General features: G+C 46.9%; 1 protein-coding gene across 1 annotated transcript in view; it reads left to right on the top strand.

The window, feature by feature from the left end:
* The window catches only part of SRMS (src-related kinase lacking C-terminal regulatory tyrosine and N-terminal myristylation sites), a 44,456-nt gene continuing 29,867 nt past the window's right edge, over positions 1-14,589 (top strand). The window contains exon 1 of the mRNA XM_081196396.1: positions 1-578. Coding sequence (XP_081052522.1) covers positions 223-578 — 356 coding nt within the window. The 5' untranslated portion in view covers positions 1-222. The remainder of the gene's footprint in view (positions 579-14,589) is intronic.

Genomic DNA, 14,589 nt, shown 5'->3' on the forward strand with positions numbered 1-14,589 from the left:
GTTCCCAAGAGCCTAGAAGCGCACTCAGATGTTCCAGCGCCAAGCCGGCATCTCATATTGCTTCTTATCGGTTTGGGGAGCAGGGGAGCTCACGGCGTCCCTGGATACAGGCAGCCGGTGAAGAAGAGGGCAGCGATGAAGGCTGTGTCACCTTCTTTGAGAAGCTCTTTGGAATAGCAAAGCTAAACCCTCCTTGAGAAATTCTGCAGAAAAAGGAAGGGAATGGACCAGTTCATCAGGAAACACTTTGCTTTCCTCACTACCTTCTGGAACAAATTTTTGCCCCACAGGGTTTCCAACAGCTGTCCTTTGGAGTTCTGGGAGCCGCTCGACGGATCCCTACACCCCACACTGGATCCCGACCCCGAAGAACCCGCTTTCTCCCTCTTTGGGGTGCTCTACGACTTCACGGCCAGGAGTGCAGATGAGCTGAGCGTCAACAGAGGAGAGAAGCTTTGCGTCCTCAAAGAAGAGGGAGGGTATGTCTTAGCAAGGCGGCTTTCGGGGGACCCAGTAATGGGCTACGTGCCGGCCAACTACATCAGCAAGCTCAGCCAGGAACCGTCTGCGCAGCAGCCGTGAGTATCCGAGTCTTTTGCGGGTTGCCAGCTATCGCGCCAGCACCGTTCAGATGTTTCCGAAAGCTTCCAGGATGATGTGGGTTCTGTGCAACGTGGTTTTGGGGAGTGCGGGCTTTTGGCGGGGGGTGAGGAAGAAGCAACAAGAACAGGAGAAAGTATCTTACCCAAACATCTCCAGAAGGGAACCTTCCCTAGTATAAATAGCACAGTGGGTCAGTGCATCTGGCTGTTAACCCAAAGGTTGGTGGTTCGAGCCCACCCCAGGGCAGCAGTGCACAGGATTCCTGCATTGCGGTAATGGGCTAAATGACACAGCTGTATGTGTGATTCTAAAATTTTGTGAGCTGTTGGGTGTGAAAACAGTTAACAGATCAAGCAACATTTCTAAGAATTTGCCACTTTTCCCCTAAAATAAATAATGTATCTAGGTATACTAGTTTTGCTGATTTGCATCTGTGTGTTCTTAATTGTTTTAAGCACATCACTTTGATTTTTTTAAAAGCTGTTTATTCTTATTTTCCGATTTAAAGACAAGGAATAGATCTATACCAACCAAATTTAATAAACACATCACGGTCGACATGTGTCTAATGTGGAAGACCCTCTTTTTATTCTTGATTGAAGGGTCGGCCTCAAAGCATCTTGGTTATGATTGGTCTGATTTCTAAATAATAACTATGGTTAGCCAAATGACTACCAAAGGATGGGATATGTCTAGGGAAAGAATTGCTTACTGGTTGTTGCTCCCCTTTGTATGTCCACAATCAGTCTCGCCTCTTTGCTTCGCAGTCTGCCAAATAGGAAAATGTTTGCCCCTAGCGTGAGGTGGTTTGGTTGCTGCTTATGCAAATAGGTCTGAGATGAGAGGGGGGGGGACTGGCCTGTGCTGCTGTCACAATGCCTCCAATGTCCTCATAAACCAGAGGAAGCCAGTGCTATTCTCCAATGCAGTTCCTGGGCAGAAAGAAGTTTGGGAAGCGAAGGCAGATGGACTTGTGGGACCCTATTTAGACATGATTTTCTGTTACCTCACGTCTTCCAAGGCTGGGACATTTACACCGAAAGCAAGCGTAAGCCACAGTGAAACCCAGGTTCAAATAATGCTCCATCTCTCTTTTTTATTGACATTTTTATTCAATTCCAGAAATTTTAACAAATTAACTTCAAATTTCATACAATGGTTTGACTTTCCACTCTATGATGTTTCTATTCACACCCTTTTTCCTGCTGCATTATGCACCATATTTATATCTCATACTTATTTCCTTTCTTACAATTGCTGTCAGTTGCCTTCCACTACTTAAATTTCAACTTAATCTGGCTATAATACTCCCTCAGATAACCCAAAGGGGCTCTCCACTCTTCAATAAAAAGTTCATAATTTTGATCTCTTACCCTTGCTGTCAATTTCATCATTTCTGCATCGTCCATTAGTTTTAAGAGCCAAATTCCTCCTTGGATGGAACTTCTCCTTCTTTCCATTTTCTGTTGTTGTTGCGCACATAAATAGTTTAATCATCCTCTTTGTGGGACATCCGTCCCTATTACCACTAGAAGGAAAGCTTCACGTTTTTTGATAGCAACCAATTTTAACATTTTCTTCATTTCATTGCGTGCTTTTCCACACATCCACCACATATTTTAAAAAAGACCCTTAGGTATGTTTACATTTCCAACATTTACCGGACATGGTTTTATAGATCTTGGCATTTTATGTGGCGTTAAGTACCACCTGCATATCATTTACACATTGTTTTAACATGTAGCAGGCAGTCAATAATGCTCCACCTCTGAGCATAACATCAGAAGGGTTCGGAAGCCGCGCCGTCGATCCCGCACACATACTAGAAAGTGCTGTGCAAATTATCCTGTAGATCAAAGCTGTGTTCTTGTGGCTCCTAGATTTGACACACCTGTTTCCAGTCCTGCTTTTCCTCTCACCCGGCAGGTGAAATTAGGGCTTTTGCACAGAGGGACAGAATTTGGGTTCCAGGGTTGGTGGGCTGGTGGGTCGCTAGATGAAGCCAACAGGAGGCGGCAAGTACTTATCCTGGCTCATAGGTGGCATTTGCCAGAGAGACCACCCCTAGAACCTTTGAGCTCCTTGGGTTGTGACAGGGCCCATGGAAAGTAATCGCCAAGGACACAGCGCCCCTGAGCATGTGCAGTGTGCTTTTCTCTCGTCGCTCAGTAAACTAAGGTTGCCAGGTTTTTTTCCGAAGAATCCAGGGACACTTTTTTTAAGAGAAAAAAAGTTATTTTTTAAAAAATCAAGAAGTAATATCTTCTCTTCTGTCGTCTCCTCTGTTGCGCAGCCTTAATCTGGGCACCGGCCTGCTCTCTTGGAGCACTAGCCGCTATGGAGTGGGCTTGGGTCAGGCCTGGGCTCGGCCACACGTTCTTGCCCTCCCGCTGCTCTCCTACCTCTCCTTTTCAGCGGCAGCAGCAGCAGCGGCGCAGCAAGTTCAGGGCTCCCCTCTTTTTTCTCCTTCCTCTTTCTCTCTCTTCCTTCTCCTCTCCTCCTTCTCCCTGTGTCGGCTCTGAGGTTTTCCTGGCCCTGGAGCATCGCTGGGCAGTTGGCCACGTGGCCAGGCGCTCTCGCTCCCGGCTCAGTTTGGGTCATGGGGGGTCAGGGGTTCCCCCAATTGACACACTGGGTGTCCCCAGTTCCCTTGGCAGCAGCAGTCTCAGCAGCCCGGAGCCAGCCTGGTAGCGCAGTTGGCTCTGGCTGGCTTCAGGAACTGCTTGCTGCCGTGGCACCCGCCATTTTGCCTTGCCAGAAGTCCCCATATGATGTGTCTTGTGCCGTTGAACCAATCACACAACATTCATCCCCTACTAATAAATCTACAACACTTGAAATATAAATCCGGGGACATTCCGGGGATGGATTTTGTCCAGAGAAAGATTTGTCAATCCGAGGGCTATCCCCGGGAAACGGAGACGTCTGGTAACCATAGAGTAAACACACCTGGTGTTAAAGAGTTAGGTCAGAGGCTGTCACATTTTGAGCAAACAGCACATGGAAACTGCTCTGAGCATGCACAGATCGCCTGACTAGAGAACTGTGTGTCGGGAGCAACTCAGCCCCCCATTTTTGGCACGTTCCCATTGAGGGGGACACAGGGGGCGAAAGGCAGTGCTGCCTTGTTCCTGAGACCTGGCCCCTCTCCCCCCAGCAGCACTCCGTGTGGGGTGGAGGGAAGGAGACCAGAGGTCAAAGCCAGTGTGGTGCAGTGGTTAGAGTGTCGGACTAAGTCCTGGGTTCAAATCGCCACTTGGTCACACAGCTCACTGGGTGACCTTGGGCCAGTCATTGCCTCTCAACCTGACCTACCTCCCAGGGTTGTTGTGAGGATAAAATGGGCAGGGCAAGAAGCTGGTCCTGAGTTGCATATCGACTTATATACCAACAACTGGTATATAAACTACAACAAATCCAGAATGTGGCAGCTAGACTGGTGACTGGGAGCAGCCGCCGAGACCATATAACACTGGTCTTGAAAGACCTACACTGGCTCCCAGTACGTTTCCGAGCACAATTCAAAGTGTTGGTGCTGACCTTTAAAGTCCTAAATGGCCTCGGTCCAGTATACCTGAAGGAGCGTCTCCACCCCCATCGTTCTGCCCGGACACTGAGGTCCAGCGCTGAGGGCCTTCTGGCGGTTCCCTCACTGCGAGAAGCCAAGTTACAGGGAACCAGGCAGAGGGCCTTCTCAGTAGTGGCACCCACCCTGTGGAATGCCCTCCCACCAGATGTCAAAGAGAAAAATAATTACCAAACTTTTAGAAGACATCTGAAGGCAGTCCTGTTTAGGGAAGCTTTTAATGTTTAATAGGTTATTGTATTTTAGTGTTTTGTTGGAAGCCGCCCAGAGTGGCTGGGGAAACCCAGCCAGATGGGCCGGGAATAAATAAATAATAATAATAATAATAATAATAATAATAATAATAATAATAATAATTATTATTATTATTATTATTATTATTATTATTATTATTATTATTATTATTATTATTATTACTGCAAGAAGAGCCAAAATGAGTCAGTGGTCTGACTCTGCATAAGGCAGTTTAAGATGCTCTTAGCTTGGCCTGAGCCAAATGCAATTCCCTCAGCAAAGTTGTTACATGACGGCAGTGGTATCTCCTCCACATAGTGACGTAGATGTTGCCTGCCTGTCCCCCCAAATCAAGTAAATAAATAAAAATACTTAACTCACTGACCATTGCAGATAACATACATCCTGGCTAGGCCCATACCCCAATATGTTGAGCCTCAAAACCAGGATGCAAGTTTTCCCAGCCTTGCACAAGTCACATGATCACAGAGCCTAAAATATTTGGGGAGGGGTTTTTTATGGGGGGGGGGAGATCTCAGCCCGAAATCTTGGCGCCCACAATGGCCACCATGCTCTTGCCGGAAAGAAACAGGAGGTCCCATTTTTTCCAGGGCACTTGCGGGGCATTTAGTGCATGCACGCTGCATTATCCCTGTCCAGGAATTGTCATGGCTGGTGTGGCAGCCAGAATAGGTCGAAGGCAGACACTGGGGTCCCCTGGGCCTCTAGTGACAAAGACGGATTTAAAACTAACCCCCAAGCTACAAACCTGTGCCTTCAACCCCATCCAGAACTGGCAACTGATCTGGCTCCTGGACATGCCCACAGGGCTTGTGTCTTGCCAGGACTCTGCCTCAGTTTGTTGGCTCTCATCCATCCCATTGCCAGTTCAGAAGCTGCACAGCCACGCCTGGTTCAGATGATGCAGAGAAACAGAGCTGCATGTCCTCAGCACATGGACCCTCGTGGACCCAGGTGGCGCTATGGGCTAAACCACTGAGCCTCTTGGGCTTGCTGATCGGAAGGTCGGCACTTCGAATCCCCGCAATGGAGTGAGCTCCTGTTGCTCTGTCCCAGCTCCTGCCAACCTAGCAGTCCGAAAGCACACCAGTGCAAGTAGATAAATAGGTACCGCTGTGGCAGGAAGGTAAACGGTGTTTCCGTGCGCTCTGGTTTCTGTCCAGGTGTTCTGTTGCACCAGAAGCAGATTAGTCCTGCTGGCCACATGACCCAGAAAGCTGTCTGTGGACAAACACCGACTCCCTCGGCCTGAAAGCGAAATGAGCGCTGCAAGCCCATAGTCGCCTTTGACTGGACTTAACCATCCGGGGTCCTTTACCTTTTTCCTTTACCTTCCAACTCTACAATTCTGAGTCCATGATTTCTTAGGCTGCAGTACTATACACAGATATGAGAAACAAGTCTCACTGACCTCAATAGAGGTTATTTCTGAGTAAGGATGTAAGGCAGGGCTTAGTGAACTGTGGCTCTCCAGATGTTGGTAGACTACAAGAACCATCATCCCTGATCATTGGCCATGCTGGTTGCAACCTGATGGGAGTTGGAGTCCAAAAACATCTGGGTGGCCAGGTGTACAGGATCGTATGGTGCATCACATTCCCAAAGCTATTGGTAGCTTATTATAACAAAAGCAAATTGACAGTGAAATCCTATAGTAGCTCACTCAGTAGAGCATGAGACTGCTGATCTCGGGGTTGTGGGTTCGAGCCCCACATTGGGCAAAAGATGTCTGCATTGCAGGGGATTGGACTCATGTGGTCTCTTCCAACTCTACAACTCTATGATTCTATGATCTCATATTGGAAGGAAGTTGCACTGAGTTCGATGCGGCTTATTTCCAGGAAGATGCTTTCGGGACTGCAATTTTTGGCAGCAATCCTAAACTAGGGACGAGAGTAAGTCCCAATGAGCAGGGTGGGATTCATTTCCAAGTGTCTTTTTGCTACTTCTTTGCTTTAAAATAGTTACATATTGCCTTCTGGGAATGATTCCAAGTCAGTTTAAACAAATAGAAAAAGCAATAAATCCAAACAAAGCAAATCACAGATAAAAATGCCATTTGAGGTTGCAATTTTGCAGTCCCTGGAAGCATGCCACAGTGGGGGGAAAGGGACATAGGATTCTTTGGATCTCCCTCTCTGAGACAGGAGGGACAGATCTGTCTTCCGAGAGAGAGATCTGACCTCATACGCCTCCTCCGTGAAGCTGCAGAAAGGTCTGTAGCTGGTGCCCTCATGACATCAGAGAGGACAAAAAGGAAGCGGGGTGGGGGGCATTGTGCCAAGAGTCCTCTGGGAGGGCCAAATCACAAGGCTGTGTTTACAAGTCTCATTTTTACAATGCTGTACACACCAAAGGGATGTCTTCGCCTGATGTGCATTACCTGATTTGTCTTCCCGGGGCCTGCAACACACACTGCATTCCATGAATCTGACATGTGCGCATGCTTCTATCCGCACATGCGCAGTGGCTGTCTTGAGTGCACATGCCTCAGCCTAATTGCATCTTACATCTTCAAATTAGATGGAAGCTGGCGCTGTGGGTTAAACCAAAGAGCCTAGGACTTGACGATCAGAAGGTCGGTGATTTGAATCCCCACGACGGGGTGAGCTCCCATTGTTCGGTCCCTGCTCCTGCCAACCTAGCAGTTTGAAAGCACGTCAAAGTGCAAGTAGATAAATAGGTACCGCTCCGGTGGGAAGGTAAACGGCATTTCCATGCGCTGCTCTGGTTTACCAGAAGTGGCTTAGTCATGCTGGCCACATGACCCGGAAGCTGTACGCTGGCTCCCTCGGCCAGTAAAGCGAGATGAGCGCCACAACCCTAGAGTCGGCCACAACTGGACCTAATGGTCAGGGGTCCCTTTACCTTTACCTGGTTTGAAGGAAAGCCCATCAAACAGCAGCATTTGTATTGAGACGCTACAGGAGATGTATGGATTGTGGACTTGGCTTCCAACACTATTAATAATAATAATAATAATAATAATAATAATAATAATAATAATAATAATACACCGCCCTATACCCCCAGGTCTCAATAGCAGTGAGAGCGCACTGAAGCCAGAGTAAACAGCACATAGCCCATGCTCTTCACTTCCTCAGGCACGCTCCTGGGACACGGATCAAACTGCACCATTCTTACAGCTGGTGTGGTTTATTTTGGGAGGGGAACCATTTTAGAGGGGGGGGAGTGTTGATATTTTCACCCCATCCCATTGCGAGAATCTCCTGATCTTCTGCTCTTCCGCTCCTGGCTGACTGCCTGACTCTGTGTGTGGAGAGAGTCTTATCTATGTAGTGACTAGATGGCAGAGTGGGAGCTGCAACACTCCTGCAAGCCAGTAGTTCTTTAGTTTGTAGTAGCTATTAGAAATAAAAGGAGTTATGCTTCACAGCTTTCTTCCGCGTTGTTCATACTCTGCTGAGTCTGCAGTTATGAGACCAGTCCAGTGCACTGAGACCTGTTTTCCAGGATTGGAAGGTCTCTGAAAGTGCTCCAGTCGCCTAGCCCAGTCGGGGCAGAACCAGTTATTGAGCCCAGTCACTGACATCGGTTGAAAGGCGTACTGACAGGGAGAAAAACAAAGAAAAGCACAGCACAGCACATATTTTGTTCTGCTGAGACTAGCAGAACATAGGAAAAGGCACTTTGGTTCTCCTTCCCTTCCTCTCCCTTTTGGGTTGCTCTGCAAAAGTCAGAGGGAGGCATTCAGCTAATCTTTACTCATGTTGTTGTTTAGTCATTTAGTCGTGTCTGACTCTTCATGACCCCCTGGACCAGAGCACGCCAGGCACTCCTGTCTTCCACTGCCTCCCGCAGTTTGGTCTAACTCATGCTGGTAGCTTCGAGAACACTGTCCAACCATCTCACCCTCTGTCGTCCCCTTCTCCTTGTGCCCTCCATCTTTCCCAACATCAGGGTCTTTTCCAGGGAGCCTAGTCTTCTCATGAGGTGGCCAAAGTATTGGAGCCTCAGCTTCAGGATCTGTCCTTCCAGTGAGCACTCAGGGCTGATTTCCTTCAGAATGAATCATAGAATCATAGAATCATAGAATCATAGAATCATAGAATCATAGAATCATAGAATCATAGAATCATAGAATCATAGAATCATAGAGTTGGAAGAGACCACAAGGGCCATCGAGTCCAACCCCCTGCCAAGCAGGAAACACCATCAGAGCACTCCTGACATATGGTTGTCAAGCCTCTGCTTAAAGACCTCCAAAAAAGGAGACTCCACCACACTCCTTGGCAGCAAATTCCACTGTCGAACAGCTCTTACTGTCAGGAAGTTCTTCCTAATGTTTAGGTGGAATCTTCTTTCTTGTAGTTTGGAGCCATTGCTCCGTGTCCGCTTCTCTGGAGCAGCAGAAAACAACCTTTCTCCCTCCTCTATGTGACATCCTTTTATATATTTGAACATGGCTATCATATCACCCCTTAACCTCCTCTTCTCCAGGCTAAACATGCCCAGCTCCCTTAGCCGTTCTTCATAAGGCATCGTTTCCAGGCCTTTGACCATTTTGGTTGCCCTCCTCTGGACCCGTTCCAGTTTGTCAGTGTCCTTCTTGAATTGTGGTGCCCAGAACTGGACACAGTACTCCAGGTGAGGTCTGACCAGAGCAGAATACAGTGACACTATTACTTCCCTTGATCTAGATGCTATACTCCTATTGATGCAGCCCTGAATTGCATTGGCTTTTTAGCTGTCACGTCACACTGTTGGCTCATGTCAAGTTTGTAGTCAACCAAGACTCCTAGATCCTTTTCACATGTACTGCTCTCAAGCCAGGTGTCACCCATCTTGTATTTGTGCCTCTCATTTTTTTTGCCCAAGTGCAATACTTTACATTTCTCCCTGTTAATATTCATCTTGTTTGTTTTTGCCCTGTTAAAATGGATAGGTTTGATCTTCTTGCAGTCCATGGGACTCTCAAGAGTCTCCTCCAGCACCAGAATTCAAATCTTTACTCATCGCAGACCCGTTTAAAAGTAATCACGGAATCATAGAATCGTAGATTTGGCTGGGACATCGAGGGTCCCCTTGCAATTCAGGAATCTCAGCTAAATCATCCATGACAGATGGCCACCCAACCTCTGCTTAAAAATCTCCAAGGTATGAGACCCAACGTTGATTATTAGCCCTTAATTTTAAATGGGTCAACTCTGAGTAAAAATTAGTTGCATACCACCCAGGGAGTTTAACACATTTCAGATAGTGATTAGGTGTTTCAAAGCCTACATGAACACAACAATAAAATGTTTAGCACTAACAGGCAGACCTCCCTAGGTCTGCAGCTGGGGCAGTACTGCCAGAAGGGAGTAAACAAACAGGCATTGGATTATGCTGTAAAATATAGTAAAAACACACATATTAAAAAGGAGAATCACCGAACTGGCCAGCAGCTCTAAAAGCCAGACAAAATAAACATCGCTTGCGAAATTGAGTAAATTGCCTACTTATAATCAACCCTCTGTTGCAACTTACTCAAAACGTTTTCATGAGTTCCATTAGTTTTAATGGACTTGCAGCAAATGTTCCCTGGATTGCACCTCAAAACCTGCTGAATTTTCAAAGTCTGAAATAGAATCATGGGATTGTAGAGTTGGAAGGGACCGTGAGGGTCATCTAGTCCAACCCCTGAAATGCAGGAAACTCAGCTAAAAAAAATTATGAGAGGAGCACTCGCGTGTGACAATTCAACCATAATTTCTCCAGCTCCCTTCTCCGTTAATTTCTGCTCTGGTTTGATGAGAACATCACGACAAAAATCAGAATACAGTGGTACCTTGGGTTAAGTACTTAATTCGTTCCGGAGGTCTGTTCTTAACCTGAAGCACCACTTTAGCTAATGGGGCCTCCCGCTGCTGCCGCACCGCCGGAGCACGATTTCTGTTCTCATCCTGAAGCAAAGTTCTTAACCCAAGGTAATATTTCTGGGTTAGCGGAGTCTGTAACCTGGAGCGTATGTAACCTGAGGCACCACTGTATTCTGATAACAGTGGTTATTCAGTCTCAACTTGAACCTTTTTCTTTTTAATTGCTAAAATGTGTCCAGTGAAGCCTATGCACAAGCACACACACACACATCAAAAGTTGCTGTCACAAACAAAACGAACAGCTGCCCCCACTGATCTCAAACATGAAAGCCTGGCATGCATTCAGAAGCTAGCATCTGGTGTCCACATTTGGAATCTTAAAAATTCAGAATTTGGAACCGGAGGTGTAGAAAGCCACCACGCTGCTTCAGAACAGGAGGACTTGGGTGTCTACGGTTCCCACAAACACAAGGGAATTTATGGGGTGAGAAGTGGCCTCCCAAAAGTAATTTCACAGCTAATAACTTCTCTTTACATGCGAGTCCCTTCCCTCTTGCTAATTATAGGTTTCGACAGGGAAGGAGGAAATGTATACAGTATAAACAAACAAAAAATATGCTAAGTAATCACATTTCCATTTTCAATCCAAACCCACTCAGGGCCACAAGTTCAGTGGCTTGTCTTTTTTATATAATGTTTTTTATTAATTTTAACATATAAATTATAAAATGTACCACAAAACTTATCACTTATACAATCTTTTTGGACTTCCATCAGCACTTCTGATGATCCACCGTTTTAACCACTTCTTATGCATTTCTTAACTTTATATTGCCTTTACATCTCTTAACAAATCATCCTCCCCCTTGTCCATTTTTACAATACTTCTAATAATACTCCTCGCAAAACTTCTTGCAACCCTACAAACGTCGTCTGTTCTTCACAATTACTTTTCAAATAGTCCGTAAATTTACTCCAGTCTTCTGTGAATTTCTGGTCTCACTGGTTTCAAACCCTTCCTGTTAGTTTATCTAATTCTGCATAGTCCATTAACTTCATCCTCCATTCTTCAATCGACGGTAACTCTTCTTGCTTCCATTTTTGGGCCAATAATATTCTTGCTGCTGTTATTGCAAGTTCAGTGGCTTGTCATGTGGTTCAGGAATGCCCATTTCATACCCTCCAAGGGCCCCTGTTTTCCAGGGACAGTACTGGAATTATGAAAGCCATCCCAGCTTCTGATTTGATCCAGGAATGTCCCTATTTCCCCTGCCAGCACAAAATGCTACAGAGCTCGGGGGGAAAGGATGAGCTGGCGCTAGGCTCTCCAGGGCCTCTCCAGGGCTACTGCTGAAAGCCTCCTTCCTTGGGCAGCTTGTAGCAGCTGCTGGTGAGGGGGCAAGGAGGAGGAGAGACTGGTACCTCTGAGGTCCAGCCCCACATGACGTGCTGGTTCCGAGGGGCAGACAGAGGGCAGAGTCCCCCGGGTGGGAAGTAAGGGGGAGAAGAGCAGAGAGCAATGAGTCTTGATTTTTTTTTTTTTTTGCTTTGTGCATTTGCCCTTCTTCTGATAGGAAATGCTCTGCCGGGGGGGGGGGGAGACACAAAAATGTGGGGTCAAGGAGGGTCAGTTGGTAGGGACTGAAAAATGCCCCGATTTTCATTTGAGGAATAATAATAATAATAATAAATTTTATTTATATCCCGCCCTCCCCGGCCAGAGCCGGGCTCAGGGTGGCTAACACCAATAAAATCACAGTAAAAACATAATAGGGGGAAAGGAGAGGGGGATGAACCAATTTAAAATACAAGTTAAAATACAATTTAAAATGCAGCCTCATTTTAAAATTGCCGATAAATCAAGACCACAAGGGGAGGGAAACATAAGGGTCAGACCGAGTCCAAACCAAAGGCCTGGCGGAACAGCTCTGTCTTGCAGGCCTTGCGGAAAAATGTCAAGTCCCGCAGGGCCCTTGTCTCTTGTGACAGAGCGTTCCACCACGTCGGGGCCAGTGCTGAAAAGGCCCTGGCCCTAGTTGAGACCAATCTAATCTCCTTGAGGCTCGGGACCTCCAAAGTGTTGTTATTTGTTGACCTTAAGGTCCTCCGTGAGGCATACAGGAGAGGCGGTCCCGTAGGTACGTGAATGTTGGAAGGTATGCCGTTTCATTTGCTAACGGTGCGCGAGGGTGTCGTTTGACCTGTCCTGTGCTTGGACATTGTGCACATGTTTGCAAACCCACAAGATAAGGAAGTGGTTTGTTCGTGGGTGGATTTCTGTTGGTTGGTCAGCATGAGAGACTGGCTTATTTTTTTATTAATCATTTTATACACATCGGTGAGCCAAGTGAGGGGGGGGGGGTGTCTTGTCCTCTGTGCAGCCCAGGACCTCCAGACACTCTGCCCAGCCTTGCACCCTGGTGAGGTCGCTTCAGTGCTGCTGATGCAGCAAAAACAACACGAGAGGCAGCTCTTAGGGGTTACTGGCCTCTGCAGCCACAGCAGGCACCGCAATTCTCCTGCGGTTTGACTTCACCCCGGAGGCGCCCTCCATTGTCTCTGGAGACAGATGGATGCCAGCAACGATGATTATTTATTAAATTTCTATGGCGCCCTTGACCCAACAGTCGCAGGGTGATTTGCAAGATAAAAACACAAAAATACACAACGTAGAAGCAAGCAAAGGCAATTTCAAGTAAGCTGGCCCCAAACCGTTCGCACACTATGTCTTTAAAGCACATTGCACGCACATTGCACGTAGAGGAGGTATGAGAAATGCTATAAACACCTCGCCCAATTCCCTTGCAGATGAAAGGCAATAACTAATAACTAGCAATATACTGTCCTTTCATGAAACCTCAAATCAGCAGTCTGAAGCAGACACCTCTCTCTGCCTGAGGGAGAGCCAGCCAGGGTGAACTCGCAAACAAAAGAAAACACCTATTTTGACACACACCCTTTATGAGTGTCAGCCTTTTCCTTTCTTCCTGTCAAGTTTCTGAACTGTTTTTCAGGAATTACTCTCTGAGTTTGCGGCCAGTTGGTCAGGTCTGAGCACCCTGCCTCTCCAAACCAGATCTTCTCAGAGCCAGCTAGACCTAGCCTTCAAATCCCTGGCTCTTTTTTCCTGGATGGTTTTGCGTTCTACGTAGCGATAAGAAACCTCAGAGTGGGGAGGGTTGCTTTACAGAATCGCAAACAGCTGTTGTTGTTTTTTTAAAAAGGCCACCACGTAAAAAAATAGCTGTATTAAATCCCCAACATACTTTGAAGTCTCTTGATCAAAGAAAGACACTTCTATTTACTCCCTGGTGAGGTCTGCTTCCAAGCCTTTCAAGCTGCAGTTAACTAAAGCAGGATCAAAAATTCGCAATAAGCTTCAATTCTGCTTTATATGGAATCAGAGCTTTGGTTCATCTTGCTCAGTACTGTTGACAAACTGGGCAAGGAGCCTTTTTGACCAGATCTTTATTTTGCCTCCCCACCCCGTGGGCTAATTTTGAGAGGTGGGTGGGGGCAGCCCCCGCCTGTCAATCATCTCGCAGGTGATGGATGGAGAGGCAGCCCTGCTTGCCCATCAAAGTTGGCCTACAGGGTGTGCGGAGGGAGGAGTCTACTGGACTGGACTCTCTGCTCACCAGCCTTGATCTCTGCACAGACTGCCAGCGACTGTCTAAGCTTTCAGAGAGTGGCCTCTCCCAGCTTTAACTGGAAAAAATTGAAGTTGAAACCTTCTGCATGTTGTTGTTGTTGTTGTTGTTTAGTCATTTAGTCGTGTCCAACTCTTCGTGACCCCATGGACCAGAGCATGCCAGACACTCCTGTCTTCCACTGCCTCCTGCAGTTTGGTCTAACTCATGCTGGTAGCTTCGAGAAGACTGTCCAACCATCTCATCCTCTGTCGTCCCCTTCTCCTTGTGCCCTCCATCTTTCCCAACATCAGGGTCTTTTTCAGGGAGTCTTTTCTTCTCATGAGGTGGCCAAAGTATTGGAGCTTCAGCTTCAGGATCTGTCCTTCCAGTGAGCACTCAGGGCTGATTTCCTTCAGAATGGAGAGGTTTGATCTTCTTGCAGTCCGTGGGACTCTCAAGAGTCTCCTCCAGCACCAGAATTCAAAAGCATCAATTCTTCGGCGATCAGCCTTCTTTATGGTCCAGCTCTCACTTCCATACATTGCTACTGGGAAAACCATACCTTTGACTATACGGACCTTTCTTGGCAAGGTGATGTCTCTGCTTTTTAAGATGCTGTCTACCTTCTGCATACAATGAAAATTCTCAGCCACCGAGCTAGCCCCTTGGGCTAGTTTAGGAGAAATACGAC

Source organism: Podarcis bocagei, assembly GCF_964188305.1.
Source record: "Podarcis bocagei genome assembly, chromosome: 5".
In the NCBI taxonomy this organism is placed as follows: Eukaryota; Metazoa; Chordata; class Lepidosauria; order Squamata; family Lacertidae; genus Podarcis; species Podarcis bocagei.